General features: G+C 64.1%; 1 protein-coding gene across 1 annotated transcript in view; it reads left to right on the forward strand.

Moving 5' to 3' along the window:
• The first annotated feature begins 372 nt into the window (after nucleotides 1–372).
• Ripor3 (RIPOR family member 3) overlaps nucleotides 373–15,952 on the forward strand; it is a 63,349-nt gene continuing 47,769 nt past the window's right edge. Inside the window, exon 1 of the mRNA XM_077109050.1 lies at nucleotides 373–556. Within this exon, the coding sequence (XP_076965165.1) occupies nucleotides 554–556 (3 nt within the window). The 5' untranslated portion in view covers nucleotides 373–553. The remainder of the gene's footprint in view (nucleotides 557–15,952) is intronic.

The raw sequence follows: 15,952 nt of genomic DNA on the forward strand, positions 1-15,952 counted from the left end.
CCCCCTCCGAGGCGAAGCAGGGCTCAGATGCTCCGTGATTAATGGTGCAGGATTCAGGACAGACCACAAACACCGCGCAGACCGACGCGGATCGAGCTGCCTCTTCCCAGCCCCGTGCCAGGATGGGAGTGGGGGGCGGGCCGCGCAGGGCTGGGGGCCCCGCCTGCTGGGGGCCAGCGTGGAATTCTCCCCGGCAGAGCCTGGCGTGACCCTGACAGCAATCCACACCGCCAGAGCAGCAGGCGGTATCCGGGCCCCCCGGAGGCTTCCTGGAACCCCAGCCCCTCGGCCGCTGTCCCCCCCCCCAGCTCCGATAAGAGCCCCGGCCGCGCTATCGGAGCCCGGCAGAGCATCCACCCTCCCAACCAGGGAAGCCCGGGGCTTGGTGCAGCCTCGGAGGCAGTCCGCTGGAGGACGTGGCCAGGCTGGATGGACTTTCCTGAGCCCGAGCCCCGTCCCTGGAATTCTGCAGCTGGGATCTGACGCTGAGACCTTGCAGCAACAGAGACAGCAAGGCTGCTGCAAGGAGGACCGGGGGACTCAGACCTGCTCCATGGTGAGTGTGAGGTGCCCGCAGCGGGTTGGTGCGTGGACCAGACTTCTGCGGGGAGGAGGGTGGCGCTTCCTCACACCACCTGGAGCTCCCAGGGGGGGAAGGGAGCCTGGGTGGAGGCTGAGAGGGACTGTAGTGTCTTGCTGTGTGGTCTTGGGAGTTCTTTTCCTTCTCTGGGCCTCCCTTCACCCGTCTCTGAATGGAGTGGTTGGACCAGGTGATCTTTAGGAGGCCCTGACCGTGACTTTGTTCCTTGGGCATCTGCTACGTGCAAGGCACTGTGCTGGGCATCCCCACAGCTGCTGTTCCCGCAGGTATTATTGTCCTCCTCACTGTACGCAGAGTAAACAGGCCCAGAAAAGTGAAGCAACTTGCCCAAGGTCACACAGCCCCTCAGAGATGAGAAACAGACCGAGGTCATTCCGACTTGGCTTTGGCTGAACCTGCCTCCGCCCCCAGAACAGCCTCTGTGTTCTCTGGTTCTGCAATTATCCCGGGGGTGGGAGGCCGGAGGAAGAATGGAATACGCATTACCTGCCGGAGGTGGGGCCGGGAGCCGCAGGCTGAAGCCCGGCCAGCGGCCTTCAGCGTCTGGAAGGTGGCTCAAGCCAGGTGTAGGACACTGCCCCGGACGGAGCGTCGGCTGAGCGTCCTGTGCCGTGTCCTGGGCTGTGAGGGAAGAGGGTTAACGGCAGGGCAGAGCGAGCTGGGGTGGGGAGAGGGACATGCCTCCACTGGGTTCTGTTCCAACTTTATTTTGCCTTTGCAAAAATCTGTTTCGAATCACTGTGGGCCTGCGCAGCGACTTTGGACGGAACACAATTGTGAAATACGCGGCACTTTCCACGCCTCCCCGGGGACCCGCTCGCTAATACTACCGCGGGCTGTTGGCGTCCACAGCTCTGCAGTGGGGCTGAGCGGCCAGGAGGTAAGACGTAGATACAGTCAGAAGCAGGGTGCAGTGGACACCCAAGGGCCAGGAAGTGCACAGCCGAGCGAGCGGCAGCCGGTGGGAAGCCCCTGGGGTGCCAGGCACCAGGCCAGAAGGAAAGGTCCCGACACCCACATGTGGCCTCCCTTTTCTTCCTTTGGAAAATTCCACCCCGCAGCAGCTCTGGGCAGACCCAGGCGGCCGTCCTCGCTGGGGCTGGTGCAGAGTCCCCCTGTCCCAGGGACAAGTTGAGACGTGCTCCCCGCTGTGGAGGACAAGTTGTCCCGGAAACTCCTGGGGAAACTGAGGCAGCGGGTGGCGCTCCCCCGGCCTGCCCTGGGTTTTCTTTGTGACCTTGAACAAGCCGTCGCCCTTCTCTGAGCCTTGGCTTCCTCATCTGTGAGGCAAAGGCAGGGGTTCAGGGAGCCTCAGATTCCGGGCTCTGGTTGAAGGACACGTGGGTTCCACACCAGGCGAGGCTGGAACAAGCCAGAAGCTGGAGCCAGGAAATCCCCCGGGAATTCCCCAGAGCAGCCGGGGGACACCGGGACCCTGGGTGCAGCTGGGCCTGGAGAAGTGGCCACTGCTGGAGTGCCGCCCTGGCTGCTGTCAGGGGAACAGCCCTGCAGCCTGGAAAGGCCAGTGACTCGGCAGCAGCCCTGTTCCTGCAGCATGGTTTTGCACTGGGCAATTGGACACAGCTCCCAGCTGGCTGCAGAGCCCCCAGCGTGAGCCCCGGGTCCCCTAGTTCTTCCAGGGAGCTCCAGAGGGACGTGCCCTGAGCTCATGAACCCGTCTCTTGCCCCACTCCGGCTTCAGGCAGAGACCCGGGCCCCTCGAGACGCTTCCCGCCCATCCGAACTCACCAGCGTCTGCAGGGCATCTCTGGAAACTCCCGGAGCTTCCTGCACTTTATGTCAGGGCTGCCCTGGGCTCGGGAGATGTGCAGAGGGATGATGGCTTCCTCCCCAACTCAGTGATATTTGCCATGTAGGCCCTGCGCTGTGCGCAGTGACCCCAGCTCGTGTGGCTTGTGAAAACCAATTTTCTGATTTTTCAGGAATTTGGTGAACTGGTTGCTAAACACAGTCATTATTAAAGTTAAATTATATAAACGTCATCAAAAAAGTTATATGTCTCTTTTGGTCCTGGGGACTGAACCCATGTGCCCTTTTAATTTTTTATGTTAAGGCAGAGTCTCGCTGAGTTGCTTAGGGTCTTGCTAAGTTGCTGAGGCTGGCCTGGAACTTGTGATCCTCCTGCCTCAGCCTCCCGAATATCCAGGGTTACAGGCGGGCGCCACTGCGCCTGACTATAAATTCTATTTTTATTTGCAGTCGTGTGCTGCACATCCTGTACGTTGAAACTATTGTAATCAACCCAGTATGCGTGTGTGACGCGTCTGCGTGTGTGTGTGTGTGTGTGTGGGGGGGGTGGTGTGCACAGTACATCTGCCTCCGAGAGCCCGCTGTTAGGCTCTGCCAGCACACCACTGACACCTGGCACGTCAGGGGCCGTCCTCTGCCTTCACCCAGAGGGTTCCTGACCCCACGTGGGGCCTGGACACAGATCCCCTCGACTCCGCCTTTGACGTAAAGCAAACCCGTGGCTAAAGGCCTCTTGGGCCTGTGTGGGTGGGTGCAGGGTTGGGTGGGCAGAGGGTCCCGTCTAGCCGCAGCCTCTGGCTCGTGACCCGGGCCCTGCTCTGCGCCCCTTCCTGGTCCTGTGCCAGCCTTGGCTCCCCCGCGTGGGGGGTGAGGCGCTAACAGAAAGGAGTCTTGGAACCCGGGAGGACAGCTAGGCCAAACCTGCGGGAAGTTGAGCTTCTATTTTTAGAGACCCTGGGAGCCAGGTGGGCCCTTTCCAGATCCCCAAGCCAGAAGCAGGAGAGGAAAATCTCCCTCACCCCGGCTCCGCCTCTCCGCAGTCTGGGTCACCGAGGAGGCCCCCCGAGGGGACGGTGGCACGAGAAGGAGCCGGGCCCCCAGGTTTACAGAGAACTAACGCCCTGCGCCCCTGTTCCCGGGCACGGCGGGCACGGCGGGCACGGCGGGCACGGGGGCAGGGCTGTCCTGGGCGCAGGCCTCGGCGGCCCGGCTCCGGCCCCGGGGGAGCCCTGAGGGTCAGGGGTCCACTCTTCTGTCCATTTACTCCTTCCTGCTTTTCTTTCTTTTCTGAAATTTTAATCTTCAAAAGTGGGTCGAGGCTGGGGGTGGCTCAGGGGCAGAGCATGGGAGGCCCAGGGCTCCGTCCCCACCACTGCCCAAAACAGTGCCATCGTCCTGCCCACCGTTGGGCCCCTTCTTGCCTTGGCTTGGCGAGGTGTGGCGGCTGCTTTTCCATGTCAACCTGTGAAGATGTGAATCGTCTTTCTGTGCTTGCACAGCAGAAGTGCTAGAAGGTTCTAGGGAGGATCAATTTCGATGGCCGCTTCTCTGCTTTCGGACCAGGTCTTAGACTTCCTTCACCCCAAACCCTTGCCCGGAGCCCAGCGCGCCTGAGGCCCTGCGCTCCATCCGCAGTCACAGATGAAAATGAATAAATACAGATGCAGGGGAGGGGGGTGCCTGCAGCCCCAGCTACTTGGGAGACTGACGCTGGAGGGTTTCTTGAGCTCACAAGTTGGAGACCAGGCTGGGACCCAGCGACTCAGGAGGCAGAGGCGGCAGGACCCACGCTGCAGCCAGCCTCAGCAACTAGTGAGACCCCGACTCAAATGATTCCTTTTTTTAAATTTTTTTTTTTTGGTACCAAGAACTGAACCCAGGGCCAGGGCCACCTGACCACTGAGCCACAGCCCAGCCCTTTTAAAATATTTTATTTAGAGACAGGGTCTCGCTGAGTTGCTGAGGCTGGCCTTGAACTTGCGACCCTCCTGCCTCAGCCCCCTAAACTGCGATCACAGTTTTGATGTAGCTCACCGAGATGTCCCACCCCTGGGCTCTGACCCCCACACAGCAAAAAGCAAACCCACCCACCAACCCGCCACTTTGTCGCGAAGCCCTGCGGATCCCCGTCTGAGATGGCAGCCTGTGCCCGCCCACCCCTCCTCGGTTGCTCCCCCACCACTCACCATCCCCCAACACGTCATCATTCTTTCCCCAAACGCCCGCCCGGTTAGAGGTGAGTCTCCGAAGGCAGAGATCCGCTCCATTTCCGCCGTGTCCCGCAGTAGGCCTTCATCATCTGCCTGTTGGCTCACAGGAAGCGCTCAGTCAGTCCTCGCTTTGCTGTTGCCAAGGCAGCCCGGGCCCTCGGGAGGCCCGGGTGAGGGCGCCTGGCCCCTCCTGCAGTGCCCTCTGTCTGTGCCCGAGTGCCACATGGACACTGCCAGGCCCAGCCAGGGGAAGGACGCGCTCGAGCCCGTCAGCACCGGGAACTGGCCTCCTGAGCCAGGCCCAGGCCCAGGCCCGGGTCCTCCGGGGCCCTGCAGCCGCCCCTCCTGGCTCACATCTGGAGTCAGGCGCTGCGGCCGCCGGGAAGGACAACGTGGCCACAGCCACTGCCCAGCTCCCCAGGCTCCTGGCCCGGCAGGGTGTGCGGCCTGGCAGGGAGGCCGGGGACACGGCAGGCAGACTGGGGACATGGCAGGGAGGCCGGGGACATGGCAGGGAGGCCGGGGACATGGCAGGGAGGCCGGGGACCCGGCGGGGCTGGGTGCAGCCAGGGTGGAGCGCGTGGAGTGTGTGTGGCAGGCTCGGGGCTCTGGATTCTGTCCCTGCCCACAAACAAGTCCCCAGACAGCACGGCTGCTTCCTCACTGCGTCCAGGGAACCCCGGGCGTCAGCAGGCTGTGGGACTGGGACTCTACTGTGCCCAGAGGGCTGTCACCGTGAAGTCCCCATGTCTGTGCCACTGCAGCTTCTGGAGGGGACGGAGCCTGACAGCCATGCCACAGAAGCAGCCTGCGTCCCACCCGAGTGGGGGTGGTGTGGTGGGGCACCCCGCCCTCTCCTCCTGGACCTGGAGGTGCTCTCACAAGCCTTCAAACATGAGGAAACCGAGGACCAGAGAGGTTAATAACTTGCCCCCAGCCACACAGGCCGGAAGCAGCAGACATGGTTTGCCTTCAGCCTCTCAGTAGAGCCGAGTGGGTAAGCACCGCCAGCTCCTCAGTGCTACAGACCTGAATTCAAACCCTGCATCTCTGGACACCTTGCTGTGTGACTCTCAGCAAGTTACTTTACCTCTCTGAGCTTCAATTAATCTAAAATGAGAAAAGCTCTTCTCCAGACGTCTCATCAAATGTTTATTCCTAACCCTTCTTTGCCCTCTGTTATATTTTATCAGAGTCAGGGTCTCACTGAGTTGCTTAGGGTCTTGTTAAGTTGCTGAGGCTGGCTGTGAACTCTCGATCCTCCTGCCTCAGCCTCCCAGCAGCTGGGATGACAAGGTGCGCCACGTGCTCTGCTGTTCCTGTGCCTTCTTGCTCCTTGTTGGGCTCTGGCCGTCTCTGGACTGTCCCTGGAATATGCTATCGGCGTGAGGTGGGCAGGGCTCCTCCTGGGCTGAGGGTCCGTTCTGCCCAGGCCAGATGGGGGCCGGAGCGGCTTGCTGTGCTTGGAAGGCGCTTGCTGGGCTGGGCGGCAGGAGGGCGTGTGCCCCAGCAAGTGTCCACTTGGGGCCTGGACTTCTGTGACCCCCTTGGTGGAAAGGGCCTGACCTGGTTGAGGTGTGAGCAGCACAAGCCCCTGTGGCCTGGGGGTGTGGGGCCGAGTGGCGGTCACTCTGGGGCCGAGTGGCGGTCACTCTGTGCCTGTGGGAAGGTAATTCTCTGGATGAAGCCCTTCACTTGGGACGGCTCCGTTTCTGTCGCCGGTTAGTCCTGCTTGAGATCAGCCTTCCCCAACAGCAGCCCCTGGCCGCCCGCCTCGAGTCCTGGGGTCAACAGGGAAGGCGGCCTCCCTCCCCTCCGCACCCGGCTAGTTGGGATGCGGGGGCCCCGTGGGCCACTCAGCTTCCCGAGTCTCGACTCCAGGAAAGGACAGAAAAATGACCTGCAGCCACACTTGACTGGGAGGACGGTGGCTGCCAGGGCCCTCACTGCCCATCTGTCCTGGCCCTGGGTGCGTCGCCTGGTGACACCTGTCCCGGGGCCCCTGAGGTGGGCGCTCAGGGGTGTCTGTCTGCGTCCCTCTTTCCAGGCTCCAGAGGGCTCCTGGCGGGGGGGGGCCGTGGCCAGAGGACGGGGCGACACTCTGAGAGTGACCCGAGCTGACCACCCGAGCCAAACCTAGGTCCACTGCTGTTGGTCAGTGCCCACCTTCCCCGTGTTGAGGGGACGGTGCCTGCACCCAGCCCTGCCGGGTGACGTGAGCGCCTTCACCAGGTCCCGAGCTCCCCGCGCGCCGGCCGCACTCTGCCAGCACTGAGTCTGTGTGGCTCTGCCAACGAGCTCAGCCGGGTCCCCGTGCTGGACGATCACAGTTGGTGATCACAGGTGGCGCTGCCTGGAGTCACCTGCGGCTCCATGCGCCCAGCCGAGCCCACGGTGACCTTGGCTCTGGACTCTGTGTCCACAGAGTGACAGACGCGGGTGCGGCCAGGCCTGCCCGGCATGCAGACGGGCCTGCAGAGTGGGCCGGGGTGGGTAGGCCCTCCGCTGGCTCCGCTGTGCCTCAGGGGACCTGGGGAGAGGGGTCCGCCTGGAGGGGTCTGTCCACGCGGTGTGACCCTCTTCCCGCAGCCCCTGGGTCCCCGCCCCAGCTCCCCCACTGTGTGACACTGGTTCAGCACTGGTGGCCTCTGGGGGCAAAGACAGGGGACTGAGACCTGAGGTGAGGAGTCCGGCATCCTCCCCTCCCCTCCACGTCCTCATCCCCAGGGCAGGGGACGATGACACGGTGACGACGGGAGGTCTCCGACCAGAGAGCGGCTGGAGCAGGGGCCCTGCTGGTGCCGGGAGGTGTCCTGCCTGGGGCGGGTCCAGGCCCCAGGGACCTGCGGGCAGTGGCCTCGAGTCAGAGGCAGCTGCAAAGGAGTGACCGGTTCTGTGGCCTCGGTTCTGTCCCTCTGGAAGCGAGGCGAGGGCTCTGTGGCACGTGACTCCCGGGTTGTGGTGACGTCCTCGTGGTGTGGGACCCTGCGAGTCCGCGGTAAGCGGGGCCCTGTTGGCATTCTGCTGAGGGACACTCAGGGTTGACAGTGGCAGGTACCCTCCAGGGAGGGCCCGTGTCCAGCCTCGGGCTGTAAAGTCGGACCTGGGAGGCCCCAGGGGGACCTGGTGCCCCGAGGTGGACCCTTGGGGGAATCCAGGCAGCGCCGGGGCTTGTGGCCTCTTCACCCTGAGGTGGACTGACGTGGTCACCCCAGGCCCAAGGCGGAGGGTGACCTGCAGGAGCCAGCCCCCCCCACTCTTGCCCTGACCGGCAGCCCAGGCAGGAAGTGGCCGTGGGGGCGAGGAGTGTCCCTGCGTGGCTGTTGTCCTAGCACATTGCTGACATTCTTGCATCCTGGGACAAAGGGTGAAGGAACCCAGCTGGACCTTCCTGCTTCCTGGTGGACACGCCTCCTGACCGGCTGGAGCGGCGCTGTGGTGGCTGTGCCTGTCCTTGGCCTTCCTGTCCTCACCCCCCCCAGTGATGAGGACCGTGTCGGGGGTCGTTGAAGGTGTCGGGGGCCTTGGGTGCTGTCCCCGGCCTTGGGTGCTGTCCCCGGCCTTGGGTGCTGTCCCCGGCCTTGGGTGCTGCCTTCCTGCCACAGACGAGCCCTGAGTGCCAGACCTGGGGTCCACTGTGCAGGCCCCCTGTGGGCACGGAGCTGGCCCTCCCCTGTCCCGAGCCCTAGGGCACTCGGCACCCAGAGGCCGGCCCAGGGCAGGGTCACAGCAGAGGCCCGGGGCTCCGGCAGACCTGGCCTGTGGGTCCCTCAGTAGAGGACCTGGACGTGCTGCACCCCTGGCTGGCGCCTCCTGCAGGATGCACAGAGCAGTGCAGGGGGTGGGGTGCCCTGGCCGTTGACCAGGTGCCGCGAATTCAGATCTAGACCCAGGGACGGGTCCCTAATGTCCCTAGGCTCTGATGCTCCCCTGTGAGACGGGATGGGGTAAGGACGGCGCTGGTGAGAGCTAAGTGACCCACAGGAGGCTCACGGGAGCGCCTGGAGCAGTCACCAGGACACTGACCAGGGGCCGAGGACAGCAGAAGGCCACTCTCTCCTGGGCTCCCTGAGGGCTCTGAGGACACCTGCTTCCCCGCCTCCTCTTGGTCTCTGGGTGGCCAGGAGACCTTGCTGGCTGGCCTTGGCTTGAGCCACATCCCTGCAGACCCTCTGTCTCCACCCGACCTTCCTCCACGTGTCCCCTCCTCCTACAGGGAACGGGCGTTGGATTCAGGGCCCACTCTAAGCCAGGATGACCTCCGCTTAGCTGGTACTTCAAAGGCCCTGCTTCCCCGCAGGGTCACTGCTGAGTCTCTGGGTGGACGGACGAGCCTGGGGACACTGCTCGGGAGCCACAGCTGCTGACCCTCCCTCGCCAAGGGGGCACCGCACGCCCAGCCCCCAGCTCCCATCTTCCTCCTCCTGACACGTCCCCTGCGTCCCCCTGTGAGGTGGACGCTGTGGTTCCCTCTGGGGGCCAGAGGTGGACCGACTTGCCCAGGGTCACGCAGTGAGTCAGGGGCAAACCTGAGGTTAAGACTTTCCGTCCAGAGCCGGCCAGTTCCGAGGCCCTCGGGTGCGTCCCGGGAGCTGGCCAGGCCTCCCCGCCGACTCGTCTCCCCAGAGGCTGTGCACAGGGTCCCCGTGTGGCGGACGCGAAGCTGCGTCCCTGCCAGGCCAGCGTGGCCCTCCTGCCTGAGGGGGACTGGGGCCCGCGGTGCACCTCTGCCATCTGGGGACGCCCTGGGAGGCTTCGCTTGGGCGACAAACTGAGAATGGTCTATTGAGGGGACTCGTGCTGGCCATGGGGCAGAGCCATTAAGTGCTGGACGCGACCTGTGGGGCAGGCCTGGAGCAGCCCCGAGGGACGAGGCCTGTTTCTGACATGGAGGAGCAGGAAGGGGCCTCTGCGTGCGGGGCTCCCCTGGGCCGCCGGAGCGTGTGCAGACCCCGAGCCCGAGCTCAGGACCGGGAAGGGGGGTTGTACTTCCAGGGACTGGGCCTCCGGGGCCAGGGGACAGTTGTCCTGTCAGCAGGCAGAGCTGGTGGGCAGGTTGGAGGCCTCTAAGGAGAGTAGGGGACTCCCAAAGGACAAGGCCAGCCTGCCAGCCCTTGCAGGGGGTGGCTGTAGGGGGCAGGAGCCAGGCGGACAGTCATACTGCCCGAATGCAAATCCTGTCTCCCCACTGACCGCTGGGTCTTAGTGAAGCCCCCAGAAGACAGATCGCAAGGGAGCCCCCCTCTGAGGGCTTGTGGGGTGTTCCAGGGGTTCCAGGAGCTGACAGCATGCAGCACGTTTCCATGACACGCAGCCGGGCCCAGTGGTGCACGTCTGTGATCCCAGAGACTCGGGAGGCTGAGGCAGGAGGATCACAAGTTCGAGGCCAGCCTCAGCAACTTAGGGAGAACCTGTCTCAAAATAAAAAGGGCTGGGATGAGGCCCGCGGTAAAGCACCCCTGGGGTCCATCTCCGGAACCTCCACCCACCACCCATGTTAACCTCCGTTGTCCTGGGGTGCCCCAGGGTGGACGGTGTCTGCAGAGGAGGGGGAGCCCCACCCCACTGCCCCCCGCTGGGCTGACACACAGTGGGCGAGGCCTCTCCCGGAACCCACCCCAGGGCAGCGAGGCAGGACCCCGGCCACAGCTGGTGGTCACTCCAGCAGCCCGCAGAGGGCGGGGCACGCCTGTGGGCATCAAGCGTCTCTCATCCCTGTGCGGGAGTGAGGGGGACACAGGATGCCCGCAGCCCGCAGCCCTTCCGCCTGGAAGGAGCTGGAGGTCAGAGGCGGGTGCCCGGGTCGGGGGGGCAGAGTCGCGCAGGGCCCAGCGCACTGGGGTCGGGAGTGTGGGCATCGCGGTTCTGAGACCCGGGTGCCACCGGCCTCCAGGTGGGCAGTCTGCCCCTGGCTCTGAGTCCCCGCAGTGGGGAGCTGAGCCCGAGGCCCCTCGTCCGGCTGTCCTGCACTGACTGCCGGGCGCTGGCCAGGCCGAGGACGCAGGCCAGCTGGCCGCTGCTCTCCCACGGGGTCAGTTTCTGAGCTGCCAGAGGCTATTGGCTGGTTGTGGGCAGCGGTGGCCCCACGGGGACACAGTCCATGGCGAAGGGACGGGGATCCCATGAGGGAGTCCTGGGCGGGGGCAGTGGGTGCCAGCGTGAGCCACTCCCTCCCTGGTGCAGAGATCCTCAGGGCTCCAGCCCCTCCCCGGGCCTCGGCTGGCCTCCAGGACACAGGCAGGCCCTGGCCCTGGTCCTCTGGGGCCCCGGGAGGATGCGGCTGGGCCCAGCGAGGACGGGGGCTTCGCCTTGGTGAGGTCCTTCTCAGGGCACAGCGCGAGCTGGCCTGTGGCGGGCTGCGGGCTCGGCCCAGCCGGGACCCACCTCGGCTTCCCGTCCTCTCCCGGCCCTGCTCCTGCGGGGCCTGTCCTCCTCTCGGGGCTGCAAGCCCGGCTCTGCTGGGGCGGCCTCTCCAGGCCAGACCCCCTTCCCTCCCTGGTGGGCAGGGGCCGTGGCTGCTGGCCGTGGTGGCTACGTGGTCCTCCCCTCGCCAGGCCAAGGGAGCAGGCCAAGGGGCGGGGCGGGGCGTCGAAGCCACCACCTCTCTAACCACAGCTGGAGGGGACCGCCCACCTCTTGACCTGTCCTAGTCACTGGAAGTGTCCACCTGCCCCGACGGCCTCAGGGTGAGGCAGGTGACCTCGGAGCATCACAGACTGCACCCGGGCAGTGCCGGCCCCTGTGCATTGGGAAGGAGATTTGTCGCCTCTGCGTGGAAGAGTGGACACTTCTCCAGGGACTGCACGGTCCTACACTGAGGTGGCTGAGGGAGCCACGTCCTCATGGCTGAAGGACACAGGAGCCCCCGGGGACCCCAGCGGCTGGCGTGCGCCTGCCCCGCCCAAGCCAGCCCGGAGAGAAGGCCACGTTCCCCCCGCCACTGCCCAGGCCGCTCCAAACAGCCTCCGACAGTGGCCATCGTCACACCCGCTCCACAGAGAGGACAGGGGCAGCCTGGGCTCCGTCCACCGGCTCAGCCTCTGCTCCCCTGACCCGGCCGCCGCGCCCGCGGTTCCAGAGCAGGAGGAGGAGGACGGGCTCCGGGAAACCTGAAGAGCAGACCCAGGTGGCCCCGGCCGACATTGGCCCCACGGCCCGCGTCTGTGCCCCGGCTCTTGCTCGGGCTGCGTGGGGAGAGGAGGCCGGACACAGGAGCCCACCGAGAAGTGTTGAGGACGAGCCGCCTCCTCAGGGGCGGGGGGTCCAGCCCGTTATCCTGGGGGACCAGGGTGTGGCGGCTGGACTTTAACCGGCCCCTGGTGGCCAGGGCTCCCTCCCGAGGTGTCCGCGGTTCGTGCCAATGTTTCAAGACACAGTTCAACGGAACAGACCACAGCCCCAGGAGCCAAGGAAAAGTCGGCTTTGGGGGAGGTTTGGGGGGCACAGGGGCCACCGAGGATCGTTGCTCCTCCTGACTCCTTCTCCAAAGCAGAGGCCGGGTCACCAACGACAGGAAGGTGGACCCTGCGGGAACCTCCTGAGACGTTTCTTGCTGCATTTGAAGAAGTGGTTGTCCTCTCTCGGCAGCCCGGGCCTCCGGTGGTGGCCGGATTAAAGAAAGAGATTAATGCCCAGCCCAGGATGGTCTTGTCCATCTAACCTGCCCTTGCCCCCCGTTCTGAAGCCTGAGTGGAAGGCAGATGGACACGGCCTCCTGCGTTACGCGTTATGAAAACCCAATCACACTGGTTTACGCAAAAAAGAGAACTTACAGGTTTGCCAAGGCGCACAGTCTGAGATTTGATGGCTTCAGGTAGGGCTGGGTCCAGGAGAGCACAGGGCGAGGCGAGGGTTGGGGCTGATCTTCTTTGGCTTGGAGGCAACTCCCTGGCTGAACCAGTCGCAGCAGCTGCATGGACGGGGCAGTCGGACCAGGCTGCGTCCCACCCCACCTCCACCATTTGCGCTGGAAAGAGGTGTGGGGTCCCTCACCACAGGACCCCGTGGTACTGCTGGAAGGAAGATGTGACCAGCAGAGCGCCTGTCCTCCACTCCGCCAGAGTCCATCGCCACACAATGCCAGGCCCCAGTCCCCCAGCCCCCAGGCCCCCCGGCCCCCCAGCCCCCCAGCCCCCCAGCCCCCAGCCCCCCGGCCCCGCCAGTCCCCCGGCCCCCCGGCCCCCGGCCCCCAGTCCCCCAGCCCCCAGCCCCCCAGCCCCCAGCCCCCCGGCCCCACCAGTCCCCCAGCCCCCCGGCCCCGCCAGTCCCCCGGCCCCCTGGCCCCCGGCCCCCAGTCCCCCAGCCCCTCAGCCCCCCAGCCCCCAGCCCCCCGGCCCCCCGGCCCCCCGGCCCCCAGCCCCTGGGGTAGCGGTTCAGCCTCACCCGAGAGAGGAGGGGGCCGGGCAGCCAGGATCGTGGCCTGTGGGACGACGGTGGTGGCCTCGAGGCGCGTTGAACCCTCGGTGGGACTGTGACCCATGGCTTCAGTGGTGGCCGTGGCCTCCCCGCCTCCCTTGAGGCCAAGGTCTTTGCACACATATCCTGATCGCCCTCCCAGGACGGCCCTTGGTGGGGGTGTCCCTCTGAGCAGGCCGTGGCTGGAGGCCTGTGGACGTGATCCCGTTGGTGGCCCTGGCTGCCGGCCTGAGGGTCACAGAGGACCTGTGACCTGCTCCGTTGGGCGCCGGGAGGGATGGGGACACAGGCGGCAGTCCTGGCCTCGGGTCACCAGGAAGGACAGGGTGCACCTTGGCCGAGAGGCCGAGTCACACATGTGTGGCTGCTCTGGCCCCGGCTCCCTGGCCACAGGCGGCGGCAGAGGGTGGACAGCCCTGGGCTCCTCCCAGCCCCACTGCACCAGGCCCAGGCCCCTGCCCTGCTGCCCCGCGGCTGCCCGGGGACGGATGGGGTCCTGCGGTCTGCCCCTCCCCCGGGGGCTTCCCCTCCAGGGTCTGGCCCTAGCCAGGGACCAAAGCCACTGCCCCCCGGGGGCCTGGGGCCCTGTCACCTCTGTGGCCCTGGAGAGGCGGGAGGCAGCCCAGCGCGCGGCTGGGAGGAGCAGTCAGAGGGCGGACGTGGCCTCTGCCCCTGCAGCGCCCGGCCCTGTCTCCCTGCTGTCCTGGGATGCCCTCCGTCCTGTGGTCACTCAACTCACTGGCGGCCACACAGCACCGCACAAGCCCCAGGGAGGACACGTCTCTGCCCCAGGCCTGGCCTCCGGTCTCCCTGGCCTGGCCTCGCCTGAGCCCTCGAGATACCACAGCCAGAGGCCCTGGGGCTGGGGAGGGCTTGTCCTGTGGACAGGGGTCCCTGCAGCTCCGTCCTAACCTCTGCCTGCCCGCCAAGCACTTCAGACCAGGGGGAGCTTGTCATTGGGGACACACGGGGACAGTGCTTTAGTGAGGTCTGTGAGTTCCATGACTCAGAAATCTGTTCCGACAATTTCAGGTTAGAACGACACAAACTGGAAGGTTATACGGATATTTCTTTTGGTTATTAAAATTTTTATATCCAGAAAGTCCAATGAAACTAACATGAAGAAAGACTTGTCGGTTCACATAACTGAAACTTCTGTGGGGAGTGTGGGCTTCAGGAGAAGCTCGATCCAGCCCCTTGACCTTCTCCCTGGGCTCCAGAGCCCTGCGGCACCTTCCCCTCACCCCGTGGCTGAGGGCACATACCCCCGATGGCCACCAGCTCTTGACCTTTCTGCTCCTGTCTGCACTGACTGGAATGTCCTCCGTGTCTCCAGTTGAACATTCCTAAGGGAGAAAAGTGAAGGGACAGGGCCATCTCTTTGGGTCAAGCACCAAAATCCTGCCTGTGGCCACAAAGGGAGGGTCCCCCGCCCGCCCCGGGTCCAGTGTGCAAGGATCCTTGGTCATCAGCAGTCAGACCCAGCAGAACGCCAGAGGGCGGGGATGTCCCCAGTGCCTCCCGGGGAGCGGGGACTCAGTGGGCGCGTCCCCAAGGACCCTGTCCTGGAGCGCCCGGGAGAGGCTCTTCTGGTTCTTGGAATTTTAGGGGGATCTCAGTTTGGCTGGAGGTTTGAGCTTGAGCCTTTCCGAGGTTCTGTCTGTTCCCTCGGGAGCAGGTGGCCAGACCCGGGGTCGAGATGCACGGTCTTCACCGCTGTCCCCGGGAACCAGCTGGGGACAGGGTCCCCCCGCCCCGGAGCCCCCTTCACTCTCAGGCGGTGCTGGCCGAACGCTGCTGCTGCGTTATTTTCTTTCTTTGAGACCAGGAAAAAGTTCTGCTCTCACAACAATGTGCCCGCGTCAACGCGGGGCTGGAAGAACCCGTTTGGCCAAATTTAGAGGCCACAAGAAGGCGGGAGTCAGTTTAGAGCTGAACTCTGGGCTTCGGGCGCCTTCCACCGGCTCTGCTCTCCAGGGCGGCTGCTCCACCTGCTGCCCCCATTGCTGGAATGTGCCCTCGGGCTCCGGCCGGCCGGGATTCTTGAGTGTGACAGACTGAGAGAGTTAGACCTGCCGCAGCTCTCAGAAGCTGTGTGACGCTTCCTAGCAAGTCCAGCCTCTCTGAGCCTTAATTTCACAACCGTTTCAAAAAGGGGGAGGGTGATAATAATGACTTCCTCACAGGATATTATGGAGATATTATAGAGACTTTTATTGCCCTGAAATGTATACATGACATAAAATCTACCATTCTGACCATTTTTAGGGATAGTTCTGTGGGGTCAAGTGCGTTCACATTTGTGAGAAACCATCACCACCAGCCACCTCCAGAATCGTTTCATTTTCCCCAGGTGAAACTGTCCATCAAACACGAACCCCCTGGCCCAGGGTGACCGCCGTCCCCATTCATTTTTTGTTTTGTTTTCAGGGGGCGGGAGGGGAGCTAGGAATCGACTGCTCTAGGGACCTCCGCGATGGGAATCCCCCAGGACTGGCCTCTCCTGGCCGGCTGTTGGCTTGCTCGGTGCCTGACAGCCTGCAGTCTCAGCTAGGTGGAGGCTGAGGCAGGAGGTTCTCGCACCACAACCCATGAGTTCAAGGCCAGCCTGGGTGACATAGCGAGGCCCATGTAGGAGAGGGAAAGAGAAAGAGAAAGGAGGAAAGAAAGAGTAGTCGTCTTCAAGCTTCATCTGTGCCAGGCATGGAGCAAAATTCCCTTCCTTTTTAAGGCTGACTAATATTCCACGGCACACATATGTATGCATATGTCTGTGTATACACACTCGTGTACACAGTGTCACATCCTGTCACCCACCCATCTGCCACCTACTTCCACCTTTGGACCATTGTGAACATGGGTGAACCAATGTCTACTGGAGCCCCGGGTCCCCAGCTCTCACGTCTTTTGGGTGTATCCCCAGAAGTCTGATGAAGATGTTTTATGGAGCGGGACT

The sequence above is a fragment of the Callospermophilus lateralis genome, chromosome 3 (assembly GCF_048772815.1).
Source record: "Callospermophilus lateralis isolate mCalLat2 chromosome 3, mCalLat2.hap1, whole genome shotgun sequence".
Taxonomy (NCBI): domain Eukaryota; kingdom Metazoa; phylum Chordata; class Mammalia; order Rodentia; family Sciuridae; genus Callospermophilus; species Callospermophilus lateralis.